The sequence below is a fragment of the Lycorma delicatula genome, chromosome 13 (assembly GCF_047948215.1).
Source record: "Lycorma delicatula isolate Av1 chromosome 13, ASM4794821v1, whole genome shotgun sequence".
NCBI lineage: Eukaryota > Metazoa > Arthropoda > Insecta > Hemiptera > Fulgoridae > Lycorma > Lycorma delicatula.
Window position 1 is genome coordinate 17,134,782 of NC_134467.1, and position 21,300 is coordinate 17,156,081.

General features: G+C 27.6%; 1 protein-coding gene and 1 long non-coding RNA gene across 5 annotated transcripts in view; one reads left to right on the plus strand and one right to left on the minus strand.

Annotated features, from left to right (window-relative positions):
- The window catches only part of Ubr3 (Ubr3 ubiquitin ligase), a 225,097-nt gene extending 219,393 nt beyond the window's left edge, over positions 1–5,704 (plus strand). For all 3 annotated transcript variants that reach the window (XM_075381156.1, XM_075381157.1, XM_075381158.1), the window contains exon 31: positions 1,129–5,704. In XM_075381156.1, coding sequence (XP_075237271.1) covers positions 1,129–1,167 — 39 coding nt within the window. In that variant the 3' untranslated portion in view covers positions 1,168–5,704. The remainder of the gene's footprint in view (positions 1–1,128) is intronic.
- Positions 1,234–20,553, minus strand: LOC142333716 (uncharacterized). 2 transcript variants are annotated; one of them, XR_012758662.1, is made up of 5 exons: positions 20,438–20,553; positions 19,471–19,657; positions 13,338–13,492; positions 4,774–5,007; positions 1,234–1,370 (listed from the first exon to the last, which is right to left on the minus strand). It is a non-coding gene; the product is annotated as an uncharacterized LOC142333716 (long non-coding RNA). The 2 variants fall into 2 exon arrangements; XR_012758661.1 differs by lacking the exon at positions 13,338–13,492.
- Between the last annotated feature and the right edge of the window lie 747 nt (positions 20,554–21,300).

Sequence of the window (21,300 nt, forward strand, 5' to 3'; positions counted from 1 at the left end):
CATTGTGTAGACTCATGTGAGAAGTGATCTGTTATTATCACATATACTGGATAATTCGACAGCACTAACTAGCAATATAATTACCCTTCTCTGCAGCATATATGTTAATTTGTATTTTTGATTTTACTCTTCATATCAATTGATATTTTGGCAGATTTTAATAAGTTTGTAAAAGTGTATTGATATGAATTACTTATTGACAATATATTTCAATTTTATAATTTACATAATACAAAGTATAAACAAAAACCAGATTTGTTATTTAATATATATACATTTTAGAGATAACGAAATATTCCAATTTTCAGTTAAATGTGGGATGTTTTTTTCTGTTCATTGATAATGTATTTCTGTTATGCCTTTGTAAATTAATTAAAAAATAAGACTAAATTTAATGAAAAAAACTGAATTTTTTTTATATTCTTAGGTGCATCAAAACATATCATTAAAAAATAATTTTCCCTCTTAATAAGTTTTTTGTTGTGCATTAATTTATATTTTTAAACAATTAAAATTTTAATTGACATGATATGATTGACATACTAAAGTTTCTAGTGCAGCTTTCTCGATTCTGTACCTATTGGCAGCCACGTCCCTTGATTATGTAATGAATGTACTTTTGGTTAGTTATATTCATAGGTTGTAAAGTCAAGATGTGTTGTTGGAAGACCTTGAGAAAGTATCAAGGAGTTGTATTATTAAAGTATAACTGGTCAAGTTAAACTTAAAACTGTCTAAACTCTTATACGGGAAAAAGCAAGCTGTAATTATCTATACCTAACGTATTTGATAGAATATAAGAAGAATTAAATTGGTTGTTTATATTGTTTATTAATAAACATTATATGTAACCATTAATTTATATAATTCTTTGTTCTAGAAAAGTAAAATAAAGAAAATATCACATTTTGTTGCATTTGTATAAAGTTATAACCTCAATGTAGGAAAAAACTAATCAGATTTTAGTACATATAAGAATCCAGTTAATCAGAAAACTAATTTTTTTTTTTGATAACTCAGTTTTACTCTTTGTTTAACAATTAGAAGATATTGTTAGGCAACAATTTTATACGTAAAGAATTCTTTTTAATAACAATTTTTCCAGTTTTTTTTTCTGGGGTTTGGCAGGAATTATATGACCGGATGCCCGTCGTATCGTCAACTTAAGGAATGAAGTGTGAAAAGTTTGTAATGTATGAAAAATGCCATTTTCAACCCAAAACCTCTAGATGAGACTGAGATGTTACCACTTCGCCATGGAGGTCAGCCTTTAATTTAAAATATTAATCATTAATTTAAATGCTTGAAATTCCCACTCAAGAATTTTTTTTTTATGATAATTTTCATTTACTTTCGTACTGTGGCAGCAGCTGTAAAAGTTAAAAGAAAAAAAAACAATTATTGTAACAATATATGTATTAATCTCTTAACAAAATAATCATCATTAGCTCCTGGGCTTTCTAAGCCATAATTCTATTATATATTTAAGTTTTATTTATTAATTTTATGGTGTATAACGATGTATCTTTATATTTTTAACATTTTAAATTTTACAAAAAAAAAGTGGGACCAAGTAAAGTTTTTAAAAAAATGTTATTCATTATGGTGGATAATGAAGATATTCAATTAAAACGTGTTCAAAGTGCATAAAACAATCTGAAAAAATGTGTTGCATGAATCAAATAACCATCGTACAAAATAGTTAAATTATAACTGATCGGTCAGTTCCATTATTATGTAATAACCTCTAATCACCAAAATGTGGAAAAATAATTCTTAGCATTCAGAAGATTTAAAAATATTTAACAAACAAATTTTTGTTTTTATTTCTAATAAACAATATTGATTATACAATCAATCATCACTTCTAGCTTGTTTTTTTTTTTTTTTTTTTGACTGACTGATATTACCTAACTTTATCATATATTATTAAAATTTTAATGCTGCTGTAGTAAATTAAAAATTATTTATTAATCTTTTTTCAGTTTTAAAAGAACATATCTAGCTAATTCTGTAAATACATGACATATCAGCCTCAAAAAGTGAAAATTTAAGTCACAATAGAAGTGTTGGTCATTTAACAAATAAGACCCAATAATATTTCATAAAACAATTACGTACACAGTTAAGCTATTATTTAAAATTGTTATTAAATGCATTTCGATAAAAGTTTAAGAAAATTTTTTTTAAAGAAACAATGTTTTAAATTGAAAAATAATAATTTTTTCATGCTAATGTCATTATGGCAGTATGATTAGCAGTGTTGTAATGCCATTGTGGCATCATTACATAATTTGTTTTTTTAACCTAATAATTATTAGATGGTTTGTCTGGTAATCTCCATTCCTTTTTACGTTTTCCTTTGCTAATCTTTTAACCATTATCATGTTATTTTCTTTGTTCGCGGTTACTTTTTTCAAATTAATTTAATCTGAAGTGTTTAAAATAAACTATCTATTGATGTAATTTCCATATATAAAATTATATCATAAATTTCTATCTTTTAAATACATTTACTTATTAAAAAAAAAATTTCAAGATAAACTGACTGAAGACCATGGAAAACAACATTTTTTAATTATATATCTTTCTCTGGAAATTTTCTCTCTTCTGGCCTGATGTTAGTGATTTTCTCTATCTCTTTAAACTCCTTGAAATCTTGTACCATTTTCTGAACGTTATTCTATCTTTTATTATTTCTTCACGTATTTTAATTTCTTTTAGATCTTTTTGAACTACTCCTTTCCTGTCCATTCTTTTTATTTTATATGTAGGTCTGAGATTTATTTTATGAGCATCTTTCTTTCTCTTCTATCGCATTTATTTCACCTGATTTTAAACTGAAGATTCATTCTGATGTGTACAGACCTTCTAGTTTGATTACTTTATTATAATGTTTGATTTTGGCTTTTATGAATCATAAATATCTTTATAGTTGATAGGCCAATTACATTTTTCTCATTCTTGTTTGATCGGCTTCTTTATCTAAACCATTAATTTGGATTATTTCTATCTTATATTTATATTATTATTAACCTAATTGATTTTTCTATATTTTGCATTTAGGTATTTATGAGAATTTAAAAAAAAATGTTTGTTCAGCTAATTTTTTTTTCAGTAAATGCAGTGTTTTTTTATTTTTGTAAGTAGTTCTATTCTTGCCAATTTAAAAAGTAAGCATGTTCAGTTATGTTTAACGTTTATTTTTTCAGTTTAAAAATAATATTTTCATTAAAGTTTATGATTGATTCTGATAACATAATAGCAAAACACGTGGAATTATTATTGAAATGAATGGTGATATTAACGAAAATGTTTTATGATTTAATTTTAGATAGTGCTGGTTAAAATTAAATAACAAAGCAAGCAAGCAAGCAAGCTTTACTGCACTTTTGTAAAATATGCTGGTGAATGTTTTACAAGTCACTTATATATTTTTCTTTAATATTTAAAAAGCATTTTAAAATTTCATAGCATAATCCTTTTTTAAAAATTAAAATTTAAGAATAGACTAGACACATACCACTATGAGATTTTTTGTCATATCCAAGTGTTTATGTTAATTCTTTATATAGAAATTAAATCTTGGTCATGTCTAAACACGAAGAAGACTCCTTCAGAATTATTGATCTTATTTTCGTATAAAATCATGATCCTTTTTATATAAATATTAAAATAATAATTTTAAAAGGATTGTTTGACAATATTAACAGCTCTCATCTAACTTTTATATTAAAATATTTAAAAAAAATATATATCTTTATAAAAAGCTTTTTTTTTACATATATAGATTATTACGTTATAACACTTGCGTCAATATATTTATATACACAAAAATAAAATTTAATTATTATACACGCAATTAAAAAAAGAACGGATAAGTAATGATTAGTTATAATAATTTTAATTAATTAAACCTAATTTTAGTGTCTGTGATTATAATAATATTATGTAATGTTTAATTTTTTTTTGTTTTTGTTTAATGTTTAAACTGTGATTAGATTGTAATGTTGTATAATAAAAGTAAATAAATAAATTATTATATATAATTAATACATATAATTTTTATATTATAATTGATTATTAATAGATTATTATTAGATTTATAATTAATAAATTAGGAATTGTAATTAATTATATATACATAGTAATGTCATAATCTGTTTATTTTTTTCGTTTAAAGAAAAAGATAATGCTGTCATGATAAAAAAAAATTTACAGATTTATTATTATTATAATGTCATTGTTATAATTATTATTAAATTTATGTATAATTAATTATAATTTTTAAATAAGTTATTTAATAAAATTTAATTTTTCAAATAATAAATTTTTTTATTATTAATATTCGAGTTTTGTATAGATGTACTAAAATACATATGTATTTGTATAGATGTAATTTTACTTTAACGAGTGGTACAGCGTAGTGGTAATCATCAGATGTTAACTAACGTTTAGTTAAACTTTTCTTATTTAAAAATAGAATGATTTGTTTGATTAAATCTAAATATTTGTTAATGATTTTTAATATATATATATAAGGCTTTTTGAAATCTCCGTAATGTTTCTCAGATTCTATTACTTTCTATGAAGACATGAAGTAAATAACAGACTTGAAATTAATTTAAAAAACGAAACAAATTTGGTGATATCCTACGCTGTAGTTTGTATTTTATTAATTAATTATATTACCACTGCCAAAAAAATGATAAAATTTATCCAGTAACTTGGTATTTTTTTTTAATATAAATAGACTACCGCAGATGTTATTACCTTTTATTTACTACTATTTCCTCATCCAAATAATTACCATAAAACAAATGTTTAATGTTGCAATTCACTGGTGCGAGTTGATTAATCAATATTTTCTAGACTTTTATGATCTTTATAAGAAAGGAAACCACTTTATTTCTCAAACATATACGTATGATTGGTAATCAACATACATCAGTATAAATACAAATAATAATTGTTATCCATTGCCTTGAATATATTATTAATACAGATCTGTAACATAAATAAAAAATATATTCTGAAAAAAAAAGTAAATTTTGTAAGTTTTGATGGCAGGATTTTTCAAATAACTATTTTTTTTTACGACTTAGGATGTACCTAATGTTAGGCAGGAGTTGAAGAATTAATATTTTCAAGACATTTATGCACTTTATAACTATAAAATATGAAACCAATTAATTCCTCGCATATCCTAATAAGTCTGCCATGATAGTTTTTCTTCTTGATTGTACCTATTTTTGTTTTTGACGCATTGACTTGTGTTTCTCACATTAGGTCTCTATGCTGACAGTTATGCATACGTATAGATTTATAAATGCTTTCTATTTATAAACGATATATTAAAGGAAAATTTTTAAATGCAGAACTTTTTACGAATAATAATCAGATAAATCGATCTAATATCTACTAGATAAAATAAAAGGATATGATTTTATATTTAAAAATTACTATTAAATTTACCAAATTATCAATCACCTAACATAAAACTATTTGTCTCAGTTTTATTTTTAATGATTTTTCATGTTGATTTAATTAAATTAACTTTAATTAATTGTTGTTAAAAAAAGTTATTTTGTATTTTTATTTTTTAGTTTATAATTTTGTGTATATATTTTTATTATTAATAAATTATAATTTGTATAATTTTTTTTTCGTTTTAATAATATATTTTTAATTTTATTACTTTTTACTTAGTAGATTCAATAACTTCATTTGAATTTGAGCTTTTGTTTCATTAATCCAAATTATTTGATCATTTTTTCACTTAGTATAATACTTTTATGATTAAATAAAATATTTTATCCCATGTTTCCATCCAGATCCAAATTAAATTGGAATCAGGTCTTTTAATTTTATGTTATGTCTTTTAATTTATGTCTTAATAAATTTTAAAAAGCCAATTAATTCATACATCCAGCAATTACAATTTTAGTATTTAGGTCAGTTGTTATATCAGAATACAGTTTTCAAGAATTATTCATTGTCTCTTTCCTTGAATGCCCTTGGAAAATTTCTACAAATCAATTAAAAACTTGATACGAGGGGGGGGGAGCAATTGTTAAAAATCGATTTAAACATTTTAATTGTTTATAACAATTTCAATTTGTAAATAATTTTTTTTTCAACTACTTTTTTATTAAAGCTCATTCTTTTACCTTTAAAATGAAAAAAAAAATGAAATCTGTAGCTCAAATAGAACCAGTTATGAATTTTTTTTAAGTATACTACAAGCCAAAAATCACCAAATTCTTAAATTTTCATTCCTTTCTATTTTCCAAAAAAATGAAAAGAAAAAAATCCTCGAATAGGTATATCTTTTTTTGTCGTATAGAACACGTAAAAAAAGTTTTAGCTAAATCAAAAATCTGTCGGTCAATTTTCGACCAAATCTATACGATTTGTAAAAGAATACAAATACATACATATACATTTTGACTTATACCTATACATATACATACAAATACATTTAGGCCTCAGATTAATAGTAGAAAGAAGATTAAAGAAAAACAAACCAACATACTTGGCGTTTAGAGACCTAGAAAAGGCATTCGATAACATAGACTGGAATAAAATGTTCAGCATTTTAAAAAAATTAGGGTTCAAATACAGAGATAGAAGAACAATTGCTAACATGTACAGGAACCAAACAGCAACAGTAACAATTGAAGAACATACGAAAGAAGCTGTAATAAGAAAGGGAGTCCGACAAGGATGTTCCCTATCTCCGTTACTTTTTAATCTTTACATGGAACTAGCAGTTAATGATGTTAAAGAACAATTTAGATTCGGAGTAACAGTACAAGGTGAAAAGATAAAGATGCTACGATTTGCTGATGATATAGTAATTCTAGCCGAGAGTAAAAAGGATTTAGAAGAAACAACGAATGGCATAGATGAAGTCCACTGCAAGAACTATCGCATGAAAATAAACAAGAACAAAACAAAAGTAATGAAATGTAGTAGAAATAACAAAGATGGACCACTGAATGTGAAAATAGGAGGAGAAAAGATTATGGAGGTAGAAGAATTTTGTTATTTGGGAAGTAGAATTACTAAAGATGGACGAAGCAGGAGCGATATAAAATGCCGAATAGCACAAGCTAAATGAGCCTTCAGTAAGAAATATAATTTGTTTACATCAAAAATTAATTTAAATGTCAGGAAAAGATTTTTGAAAGTGTATGTTTGGAGTGTCGCTTTATACGGAAGTGAAACTTGGATGATCGGAGTATCTGAGAAGAAAAGATTAGAAGCTTTTGAAATGTGGTGCTATAGGAGAATGTTAAAAATCAGACGGGTGGATAAAATGACAAATGAAGAGGTGTTTCGGCAAATAGATGAAGAAAGAAGCATTTGGAAAAATATAGTTAAAAGAAGAGACAGACTTATAGGCCACATACTAAGGCATCCTGGAATAGTCGCTTTAATCTTGGAAGGACAGGTAGAAGGAAAAAATTGTGTAGGCAGGCCACGTTTGGAATATGTAAAACAAATTGTTAGGGTGTAGGATGTAGAGGGTATACTGAAATGAAACGACTAGCACTAGATAGGGAATCTTGTAGAGCTGCATCAAACCAGTCAAATGACTGAAGACAAAAAAAAAAAAATACATATACATTTTGACTATATCTAAATCCGTTATGACTAGTTTCAGACGTGATGTTAGTACATACGTATGTATGTATCTCGCATAACTCAAAAATGATTAGTCATAGGATGTTTGAAATTTTGGATTTAGCACTGTTGTAACATCTAGTTGTGCACCTACCTTTTTCATTTGAATTGAAATTAAAATAAAAATTTTAATTAAGAAATATTTGGATCTTAAAGGGTAGACACATCGGTTCAAATCAGATGTCATCTCCTTTTGTTTTATTTTATTTATTTTTTTTTAATTTAAATGTATTGACTTAATAATTATTAACCTTAATAAATATGTTAATAAATAATAATTCAATGATGACTTTTAAAAATGTGTAAATATAATCTAATAAGGCATTACACATGTGTACATATAATAGATTTGTTGAAACATTTAATATTAATTGAAAATTATAATTTTGAATAATATTATTTTTTTGTTTTTCAAGTTTAATTTCTATTTAATTATTCTAGAATTTCTATTTAATTTTATTTACATTAAAGTTAAATACAGTCACTGAAAAATAGACCTTCAGAAGAACAACATATACACTGCGGCATACATGCCCGATCTCTAATAAATTGCAAATCTTATCTTTTACTTCATTACTCCTCCGATATTTTCGGACAGTATTCTCCCTAAGTCAGAGTTCATCATTTTGTTTATTTGTTTTTTCTTGCCAATCATTTAACCGCTCTTCTGTTTGATATAATTCTTCTTATCGTTAATTTATGTACACATTCTCTAGTTTTCAAATTTTCTCTCTCTTTATATTTATAATACTCTTAATCTTTTTATTCGTTCCTTGATCTCAACGTTTTCTTCCTCTTTATATTTATCATCTTTTTTTAATCTTTTTATTCTTTTTTGGTTTAAACATTTTCTTCCTCTTTATGTTTATCATCTTCTCTTAATTTTTTTTTATTCTTTCCTTGTTCTTAACATTTTCTTCACGTTATCTTTCTTTTTCCCGTACAATTATTTCTTTATCATTTTTGATTAGTTATCAAATAATCCAATAATAAAAACCAAATATTTTACACCGTTAGGTCGAAATTAAAATTTGTATCCAGTATTCAGGAGTTCACTAAACAGAATAGTTTATTTGTTTATATGACATACCAGAAATCTGAAACTTTTGTTAATCAGCAACTGATGAAGATATGAATAATACATATTTAGTAATACGAGTAATAAAGGGACTTTTACTCTATCCTAATATTTCATGTAAAATTGTCGATTAATATATGTATAAATATTTGATGTTAAGAAAAACTAATATTTTATCAATTATGTAACTGCCCACTTTATTAAAGAATTGGGTCTTATTTCACTTTCAAATGAAATTAGTTTAAATGAAGTGCAACAAAAAATGTGTATATTTAATTTAATTAGGCATACAAGGAAGTCATGTGGTTCCACATCAGATTTTTTCTTTCTGTTAACCATAAAAGAAAACAAACAAAATATAAAATTAGATAAGACATCCATTTCTTTCCATCCGTATTCATACAAAGCAAAACTATGAATCTAATTTTTTTCTATTTCCTGTTTTAATTACAACAGATTCGTTCTATTTTTTAAACATGTTGATGGCAATATTTTTTTTCATGTGTGTATTTTACATGCATTAGAAGTCCCCATTGTCCGGTTTTGTGTTACACGTGCATTATTTTGTACCAACTTTCACCTCTTTTAACATTTTTGTAAGTCACTGATAAAACTGTTTGTGAATTTTTTTATCAAAATAGTGCAGTACTAATGACCTAGGTCCAGTATGAATTTAATCCTCTCACTTTAGAATCATAAAGTATAACATAAAAGAATAAATGAGAAAGATAGATGAAAAATACCTGCCCCAAAAAAAGGAAATTGAGGAGAGGATAGGATGTCTCACTGAATCCTTTTGCAGGACATAGGTAATTGGTACTGCAGCCAACATGTTAATTAGTAGTATTATTTATTTCAAATTATGTAAGACTTGATCAGCACTGGCTTATTGTTAATTGAACAGTTTGAATTGTTAGTTAAATAGTTTAATTTTTTCCCCTCTTTCTTAAAAGTGAGAAAAGAAAAAACTTCTCATCTCTGTTATTATATCATAATCAAACTGGTGCCATTCACATAAAATTGTATCTCATTTTACTCTAAATGAAAATCGCTCAATCTTTATTGATAGAAATAAGCTTATCTTTTTACCTCGAATGTTTTAGAATTTTTACATTTTATGGTAATATTGAATATTTTGCTTGCAATATAACAAAAATATTTTCATAAATGTTTCAACAAATCTCATTCTAAAAACAGAATAAACTACAGTTGATACAACTTATTAGAATCACTTTGTTATCTACAAAAGTGAGTCAGTAAAGCAGCTGATTCAATTAAATGTCAAAGGTCATTCTCCAATATGCTTACTAACATAACCTAATTTTACGTAAAAAGGTCGTAAAACATAATTACGCAGTTTAATCACTATGTATTAGGTACAGTATTAATTTAGATAACATCATACATTAAAACAACCTAATATTGAAAATACTTATCGTTACTCTTAAAAAACTAAAAACTTATATTTTTGTTTTAATCAGTTCTATTAAATACAGTACTGTATTATAAAAAGATACAGTACAAATACTAAAACATGAAGAATACTGTAAAATATAAATTTATAAAAAAGTTTTATCCAATTAACTAAGAAAAAACAAATAAGTACAGAGTACACAAATTTCAGTTATTCTGTAATTCCATGTAACTGCTTATCTGTTTTTGGAATAAATTTTTTTATACTGTTTCAAGACATCTTATTCCACTTCATAAAAAAACTGTTCTGGTCTTCCTTCGCATGATTCCAAATTTTTCCGTAGAACTGGTAGCGCATCAGTTGTTTCTTTTAACGATATTCTTGCAGCCAAACTTCCTCTGTTTTTTCAATCTCGCCCTCTTCCAACCCTTCATTCATAATTTCTGACAATCAGTAACTGAACCAAAAACAGGAATGTCCTGTCAATAGAGACCCACTGATTAATTTCGACATCCTTACCTTCAATTGAACTTACTGGCGCAATGTCATTAAATTCAATAATACCAGCTTTTTTGAATGGTTTCAATTTTTAATTTGTTCCAAGATTTCAATAATAAGTAGCATCTAGAAGTGTAATCTTTTTTACTATATATCATTTGCAGTCTTCTCACGTCCAGCTCCATCTATTACTTGAATTACCCTCCTCATACTTTTTCTATATAAAACTTTCAGTGTTTTTACAATTTCCTGATCTAAGGGTTGTATTAAAACCTTTGTATTTAATGGTAAAAAAAATAATTACTTTCTTTTTAAATTTTGATGCATGAGCTGCATAATTGTCTAAAATTAATGCTATTTTGATTTACTGACTGATTAATTTTTTATTCCATTTAATCAAAAACTGAGAAAATAGATCATATGTCATTCTGTCATTCATGCTTTTTTTTTAATTGTAGTTTACAGGCAAGGAACATCTAGGATTTTTTGATTTGCCTATAATTAGGAGTATAAAGAACTGTTTGCGGTGTTTCTGTTGTTTACCACCTGAGTTGTCAATTTTTTAAAATGAAAAATCTGGAAGTACTCTGTAATACAACCCTAATTCATCATAATTGTAGATTCATCAGGTTTAAAGTTTTTAAAATTTTGGGAATGCAGTTCTTACGCCAGTAGTCTACAGCAGGTGATCAGCAACCAATTTTTCACCAAATGATTTCTTGTAACCAATATTATTTCTCTCTTTCTAACAGGAGGGCCAACCAGTCATGATTGCAATTATGATCACCAAATTGGTTTCCTTTTACAATTAAGATTCTATAACTGATTGGAGCATTTAATGTTCTTACCTCACTGAACCGCTTCAATAAAACGTGTCCAACATTTTCATTCTTACAATCACATTTCCTCTATATGTTCATGTTCTCATTTATGATGACTGCAGCCTCAAATTATTTGCAGCTTTTAATGAGTAAGTGAAATCTGAGAAAGACTCAATGTTGTTGTCAGCATCTCACCAACTATATTTAGGAAGTTATAGTATTTTTTAAATTTCTAATTTTTCATGTAAATTTAAATCCTGACGTTTATGTGACATTGCTTTGAAATTCACAAAAATTTAACTACAGTACACAAAATATAAACAGACGAAATCACAAATGATTACAGTGAACTAAACATAAACAGCAGTTGAAGCACACGCAAAAATAAAATGTAAAAGATTTGAACAATTTTTCAGATTAAAGAATTGAACCTGTATGTACAGTGTACACATTTTAGAAAGATGAAACACACTGAAAGACAAATGACTTTAACTGTACTGCACATATTTGGTCTACCATTTTTTACTGATGGAAATCTGGTGCCATGCTGTTTATCTTTAGCCAGCTAGTAGCAAGACCATGGTAAGATGTGACTCATTTCCTTGGAATAATCAACTTAAACATTAAATACGGATAAAATGAAAGCATAACCAACTTAATGAAGTGCAATAAACATAAATAAAATCCATTTTATATTATAACAAATAAATGTAAAATATTAAAATGCTGATTCTATTACACGAAGAAATTTATACAAATTTCCTGTATTTTGTTTTGGGTTTTAAAAAATTATTCAATTACCCAGTGATTCTAATAATCTGTATATCTGAACATAAATATATATAGATAGTAGATATTGGTATGTAACGACTCAATGGCAAGCAACATTATGACTTTATTCACGAAACTATTTCTGCTTGAAATTATAAAAGCATATAAATACTAGGACCACTGGAAAGTCGGCCTAGCACAGATTTTTTATGTGCTACAAATTTTTCATTCCCGTGGACATACATTGAGTTTCTGTTATGAATTCATCATCACCCAACAAAAAAATTCATTTAAGTGATCTACTCAATTTTCTTCTATATTGTTTTTATTATTACTAGCAGTGCACAAGATCGTCAATCCAGTTTGTCATTCATTGATAATCGGGAAGAAAGGAACAAGTCAGAAATTATAATTACTACAAAATTAGTAAAACAGTTTCATTCTAAAAATAATTATCAGCTTAACATTTGTTCAGTGTAAATTCTTTGTTGGTGAGGTGAATCTTAATGTGATAAAATGTTAAATAATTCTCCCAAAATACTTCACATATGCATAGCAGATGACATTGTTTGTTCATATTATTAAATGATGAAGATGAATGAATATGATCATTCATTCAAGGAGAATATTTTCCTTAAAAGCAGCAGTATGATGGGGACCCTAAAATAATGGGAATTCTATTTATTGTGGTGAAGAGGTAAGGTCATAGTTCACACTTCTGCTGCTGGAAGATCAAAATGTATTACAGAAGCTCAGTAAATTTTTATTGCAGTATTATTTTCTGATTTTGGTGAAAATTTAAGGGCTGAAAATCATGAGCAGCCCACAGCCATCTAGTTTTGTTTTATTTTAGGAAAAAACAGCAGTAACACTGATTCAGAAAGCCTGCAAAATTCTGCGATGAGCAAAACACTTGTTTACAAATGGTTTTCCTGCTTCAAATGACAAGAAATGCTGATTGAAGATCAGCAGGAATCTGGATATTCTACAAAGTTTTAAACTGATGTAATGTTGAAAAAATTTATGATGGTATTAACTAAGATCGTTGACAAACAAACAATTTTACCTGGAAGTTTTCAAACGATTGCTTGTTTCAATATAGAAAAAACAATCTGAATTGTGCCGAATAGGTTTTTCCATCACAACCCCACGCCCACATTGTGCAGCAGTTTTTGACAAGAAATTGAGTGATCTCCTTGTGACTTCCAAAGGTGATTGTTGCTGTAAAAGAGGTAAAACAAACAACAGCTGATGCCTTAAAAGGCATAAGGCGAGAAGAGTACAAAAATTGTTTTGAGCAATGAAAAAAACATTTGGAGAAGTTATTTAATGTAATATTGAGTACTTTGAAGGTAATACAATTTTCAGAATGTTAAAATAAATATACAATTTTTAAATAAAAGAATTCCTGTTATTTTTACTTTCCTGTCTAGGTAGCACCGCTATAGCTATAGAAGGGAAAGTATTGTAATCAGTTGAATTTGGGCATATGCGGTTTTCTCTGGATCTTGATGTTTTGACACCTAAGGAACTCAAAAAACCAGATGGTAATTTTTTGGATGTTAATTTTCTTATGTAAAAGGGTAAGTCAAAAAGCAAAGGGAAATTTTGATTTCCCTCCCAGTCATTTATAGCAGCAATGATTGTTCTGCTATAACTCATAACCTCTTATCAGCTGTTCATTGAAAGTATTGTTTCATTGTTACCTATTTGTGATAGTGTTTAAAATGAGTGCTCCTTTGTATGATTGCACAAAGGAAGAAATGCGGGCAGTGATACATTTCCTCAATTCAGAGGGGGTGAAACCGGCAGAGATTATTCGTCACAGCTGCAATATGGAGAGAGTTGTTTGAGTGGAAGCAAGATCTATGAATGGATTGGTCACTTTAAAAGTGGTAGGATTTCTCTCTGTGATGAACAGCGGCAAGGTAGGCCTTCCATTGCAAAGACTAACAACACTATTGAAGATGTTAAACAAATGATTCTCAGTAATTGGCGATTACAGACGATGACATTGCAAGTGAGTTGAATATAAGCCATGGCTCAGCATTTTCAATCGTCCATGATTCTTTAAACTTTCAAAAAGTCTGCTCGCTGGGTTCCATGTCAATTGACCAGCATCCATAAAGAGAATCATTTGAAAATTTCCAAGAAGCTTTTGAAACGTTTCAAAGGTGAAAGAGATTCAATACTTAAGCGAATAATAATCGTTGATGAGACATGGGTTCTTCACTTTGAACCCGAGAGTAAGTGACAAAGTTTAGTGTGGAAAAATCCTTCATCTCCCACAGCAAAAAAGTTCAAAACTCAGATGTCTGCAGGAAAGGTGATGATAACGATATTCTGAGGTACGGAAGCTTCACTTCAAACCTAAAGGTCAATCGGTAAACAGTGGCAATTACTGTGTTTACTGAAGCAAAAAATCAAATCCAAAAGACGTGGTAAACTTTCTAAAGGTATGACTTTGCTTCAGGATCAGGATAACACAACCTCATACAGCCAAAAAAACAATCCTTTGCCTTTAAGATCTCGTTTTTGAGCTCCTGGATCACCCCCACGCAGTTTGTACCTGGATCCTAGCAGTTTTCATTATTTTGGCCCATTAAATGAAGAGTTGCAAGGGAATCATTATCGATCTGATGAAGAAGTTTCTGCACAGCGACCAAAAACTTTCTTCCCGGAAGGAATTCAAAAGCTCATTAAAAGATGGACTAAGTGCGTAGAAGTAGAAGGAAATTATATTGAAAAATAATGCATGTATGATTTATGTAAGTACAAATAAATAGATTGATTTTTTGAATTTCACTTTACTTTTTGACTGGCTCTCGTACATGCGTGTGTTCGGTGTGTCTAAATCACCTTACATCTTCAGAACTACTGGACCAAACTTGGTCTGATTACTTCTATATATGATGCATTGATGCCATTAAATTTTCAACTTAAAAGGTTACGGGGGTGCGGATATAAAGCAGTTCGCCCTCAGTATCTTGACATTTCACCAATTAAGTTAATTTGTTAACAATTAGAAAATAACCATATTTGCAAAATTACCACTACCCCAAACAGCACTGATGTAGTCATCTGCTACGTTGTAACATTACAGGTGAGCAGTAGAATTAACTAAATAAATAATATCTAACATGTAAAAAAGTAACTCGGCCTGGTTGATTCGGTACCTAGTGCATTAAGTCTTGTGGCTATACTAGTCTGCCAACTGTACAAGTGAAATTTATTCTGTGTAAGTTGTGAAATTACATTAGTTTAGTTACTGCTGATAATCGCTGCTCATACCACTACACCTGTGAAAATTAAATATGGTATGTGCACAAGCTTTAGTTAGAAATCGTTGAATTAAATTAACGAAAAAATATTATATTTAAAAAAAAACTATAAATATTTTATATTGTGTGTGTAAGTCGTGCATCAGAAATAACTAACAACTGTGTTGCCGTTTTTTTTGGTGCATTGTCATAAATCAAGAATTTTGTTCGATAATGCTACTGTAACTTGATGTTAAAAGATATTTATTTTTAATTTATAGGAAATTAACAAGATTTTTTTAATATATTATAAACCATTAACTATTTAATTAGGAGAATTATAATATTAGAAACTTGCACTTTTAAAATAAATTATCTTATCACATATTGAACACATTACTGAATTATAACCGACTTGTTCATGCGATTTTAAAATTTTTGATACGGTTATTTTTTATGTAAAACTTTATGTTGAATATTTTTTTTAGAAAATACAATCTAATCATAACCTAAATGAAGATTATTTTTTTAAATGAATATATTGTAGTTGTTGTATAGTTTCTTTGTTAACATACATAATATTCTAATTTGTGCTTATACACAAACATCTAAGTCTGAATATCAACAGTTCAGAATGTTTCAATTCAATCTAGACTGGGTCAGTGAATTGTAAGGGAAAACTAATGGAAAGAAATGTAAAAATTATTTATTTATATATTTAGTATAATTATAAAAAGCTAATCTTTTGGAATGTTTTACTGTATTATCAGAGAGATTGGAACATGTATTTAGCAAAAATGAATCCATATGTTCCACTGCTGTACTGGAACAGTAAACAGTGGAATGTATGCTACTTACAAATTTTGAGAAGAAATATTTTTTTTACTGAATGTAAACAACTTTTTCTTTATTAATTATTTTGTGTTATCTTAAATATAAATATCTGCTGTTCATATTAATATATTTCAACTAAATTTCTTCTTTCCAAAAATAAGTCAAACTTCTCACAACAATATTCTCATCCATCCCTAAAATAGTATAGGATTATGGAATTTTATATTTTAAGACACCTAACCTTATGTACGATACACATAACGAGTCTTATTGCAGCAAACAAGAAACAGAGTTGTTCCGCAGGCCATACTTCTGTTAGATTATACCACTGGCTCTTTGGGTTCTAGCATCCTTACCAGTATTGTTTGACAAATTGAGACCATGTTTGTTTTTTGACATAAGACTATCAAACACAAAATCTAAACTGGCGAAGAAGGGTTCATGAGAAAGAAACTCCTGAAAGATTTGTGGTATAAAACAAACAACTCCAACCAAAAGAAAGCTAAAGATTTTTCCAAGTACCAGGGACCCATTCTGCCTAAATTTTATCGGAAATAAAATACAGCTTCTGCTAGATCCCTAGCTATATTAGAAATTTACACAATGGCCGATGGTGTGACAAGGACGCTTGTTTCCAGCCTCCTTACATCAGACGCATTGCTTTGAACGACCTTGTCTGTTTTCTAAAGAGGATGGTTTATGATGATTGGCAAAGTGAATGGGATACTAATATTAACAATAAACTTCATCCAATTAAGAACAATGTTTTTACTGTGGAACTCCTCGTGCAGAAATAACTGTCGAGTGCAAATACAGAACACTAGTCTATGGATATCTGAACCCACCAGGTTGGTCTAGTGGTGAACGCGTCTTCCCAAATCAGCTGATTTGGAAGTCGAGAGTTCCAGCGTTCAAGTCCTAGTAAAGCCAGTTATTTTTACATGGATTTGAATACTAGATCGTGGACACCGGTGTTCTTTGGTGGTTGGGTTTCAATTAACCACACATCTCACGAATGGTCGAACTGAGAATGTACAAGAGTACACTTCATTTACACTCATACATATCATCCTCTGAAGAATTATCTAAATGGTAGTTACCGGAGGCTAAACAGGAAAAAGAAAGAAAAATCTATGGATATCTGATGATGCAAACAGATACACCTGTTTGTGCGACTGCCAACTAACAGTGCACCACATCTTTGTGGATTGTTATGCTGCATTGTGTCGCAAGTTTAACGTAGGGGTTAACATGCAACCTATTTTAGGGGATAATGAAGTGTTAACTTATGTTTTACAATTTTTTAGGGCTGTCTATTATATATATATTTTTTAGAGCTGTTTATATTCAAGTATTTGAATTACTGTTGTGTGTTTCAGCTATTCAACTCATTTGCTGCAAAGCAAATGGTAATTTTATTATTTTCATTAATATATATGTGATATATCTTTGTTTCTTACAATAAATATATCATGTTCAGGCAATGAACATGAAAACTTTTTTTGTCCAAGAAAAAAAAAACAATTTGGGCTGTTTTCACATCCAGATACGTACATTTTACATTATTGACCAATAATTTTACATTGATTGAATTAAAATATTCACAAACAAAAATTGCTTTACCAACAGAAGAGGCACTCTTGCACAAGAACAAGGTTCGTAAAGGATTATGTAAACTAAATCTTTAGGAACCTAATCCAACCCTAGAATTGTTGACATGGAATTTACTTTTAACAAGACATCTGTAAGAAGTAAATACCATAACATAAGATTAATCTGGGCCAAGTACAGTCTCAACAGATGGACTTCTAAAAGCGTATATACGCATAGTAATATGTATCTTTATTTGTTTTTTTTTAATTTTTATAATTAAATATCTAATATTTGTTCCCTTGGGACAACTGGCTTGAAGGGAAGAAAAATTAACCTTTCTATATTCAGTTATATTCTGGCTGTTGCTCTTAATTGCCAATGAATGACAATGATATTAATATTTTGTAGCATGTTGTGAAAAATGCTATGTCTAATGACTCGAATCCAGAATGTCATTTTTTCTCCAATTCAGATGAAATGCAGAGTGTACACAACTGTGCCCATGAAGATGAGCATATAAATGTTAAAATTAATTTAAACTTAGTGTCTTACTACTGCATTTTATTGATTATCAGTACTAATAAATGGTCATCAGTTTGGTCTAGATGAATGAAGTAATTTAAAAAACAGAAATATAGTATGATCAAAAGTATAAAGTGTATGTAATACATATACTTGATTGAAGTCGTATTTGTTAATGAAACAATTAAAATAGTTAAAACTGTTCTTCAGATATTGAAAAAAAACAAAAACTGCAGCAGACAGAGGGAAAATGAAGCAAGCATTTGTCCACAAAAAAACTTTTTGTTCATTTTTATGTTTTGAATCAGTTCATATGTTTAGCCAATAACTCCTGGGGACCTAAATATATTATATTTAACATAAAAAAAAACATTTTTTTTACTGCATTAACATACGTAATTTATAAAAATTAAAATAAAGACGATATACAAATGGATTAAAAGGCAACTCGATTAGTAAGTTCTGTTTTATTGCTATATTATAGATTTTTATCTACATTTGTATGTTATATAAAAGGCTAAGAATTTTCTTTAAAAAAAATGTTATTTCAACCAATCCAATTTTAAAAATTTTTGTTATCCAAAAAATTATGTACATTTTTCAGAAATACTTGTTTTTTTCTGCAACCTTTTAATTCATTGACTGTTGAAAACATCAAACTGGGGACCATCTTTAATTGATTCTCCAACCCAGAAAACTAAAAATTTATTTTTTCAATTCACAGACTCGTGGAGTTTTGTTACAGACATTCTTTATCACAGAGTGTCTTGAATTTGTAATGACTGCCATTTTAATATTTCTACTTGTAGAATTAAATGTTCTTTGTAACATTTATACATCTACTATTTACCTCACCAGTCATGTTCAAGCCAACCCAGTGCTAGCTCAGAAGTTAAGTTTAAAGTTGTTAGCTCACTTATTTCCACCACTAAAATATTATTTTTACTACCTATGAAATCAATTCTGGTAATTAAATACAATTATACTCACCTCTGATTTTGATGAAATTTGTACTTATTTAGAACCTAAGTTATTTGTTAGAATTGAAATTATTTGTTGGAAACACCTTTTACTCAAGTTACATCTCTTGTAATTTACACAGTACCCTCACCAAAAACGTTGAAATTCAGCACTGAACAAGTGTAATAAACATTATTTTCAAACTAAATAGTTTTTTCTGTGAAATTAAATTAAGAATTAGATAAGATTCATTTAAGACTAAATTAAGTTAGGTTAAGCTTAAGGTGTGGGTTTTTGTAAATGTACATTATTTTCGGAGTAAATAGTTTTGTTTCAGTGAAATTTATTTTAATTAGTTTAAGTTGGTTTAAAAGTAATTTATAAATTTGACAGAAACTTACTCTCATTTAACAGATGAAATCAGAATTTAAGACTTCTGTTTAATATCAGAGGCGAGTCCATAACTGTATATCATTACCTTAGTTCTTAATAGAAGTTTCTTTTCCTTTAATATAATGCAAATGCACATGCTTATCGCTAAAAAATTAATTTTGTAGAATGAAAGATAAACAGAGTTCTCAAGTGCTATAAACTATTAATATTGTACACTCCACGTTTCATAACTGAGCTTGACTTTATCAGAATTGTCTGTATAATCCCGATTAAGCATTATGTATTAAAAAACACTGTTGTTATCAACTTAGCCAAGTATACTCATAAGTTTTTATAAATTAAAATATCCAATTAGTAGTAAATTTAAAGATGACATCAATAAAAAAACAACATAAGATAATAAATTAATGATGAACGTTAACAAAGACTACAGAAACAAAACTGGATTTAAACTTAAAAGACATTTTACTTGCTTCAAATAGGTGTCTAATAATAAGAATGACTATTTTATTTATTAAAGTAAATAAAATTTACACCAGTTGTATACATACAGCCAAACCATTAATTAGATAAATTTTATAATATAAAATATACTACACCTTACCAGGATTCAAACCTAGAACCTCCACGCAGTTAAATTCTATTTATTCTCTGTATTCTTGTATAAACTTTATACATATTGGTTAATCAATATGCTGCATATTACTGTTTAAAACATAGATTATATGTAGTCATGATCCCAAAGTAAATATTATAAACAACTGTCTACAGAAATAAATCTTAAAAGATATCTTTGTATGTAAATTAATCAGTCTGTTATATAGTTATTTTCGTATTTGTACATTATGTAAAATGCATTTTATCACAGTTGTTCATTAGTGTAAAATAAACTTTTAATTTTACGGTTAAGATGATTATAAAATTAAAAAAGCTGCCAAGTATTGCACGACTTACTTGGCTATTAAGAAAAATTAAAATTTAAAGCCAAAAAACAGGGTATATTTTTTTAAAGGTGGGGAATAAATTTAAAAAAATATTTTTTTTAAAATAATTATACATGTAACAATTTATTTAAGTAAAGGTTTCTCTAAATCTAACCCCTTCAATAAAGGCTAAAATAAGAAAATGTTTCTGGTTTTTAGGTCTATAATTTAAAAAAATTATAGAAACTTTTTAAAAGCTATATATGAGGTATAAACTTTTGTAAAATATTTAACCTTTAGGGAGAGAACACAGAACACATACTTCAATTTTAAAAGGTGAAGGGGTTGATTTTTGAAATTTTTTTTGTATTATTTATATATATGTTGGAGGTAAATATTTGCTTTAATAAAGTTTTCCCTAAAATACCTGAAAAAAATAAGAACTGTTTTTTTTGCAATATTTATCCAACCAATTTAAAAAAAAAAAATTAATATGATCAGTGGGTCCATATATAGAAATATCTGAACCAAATTTGAAGAAAAT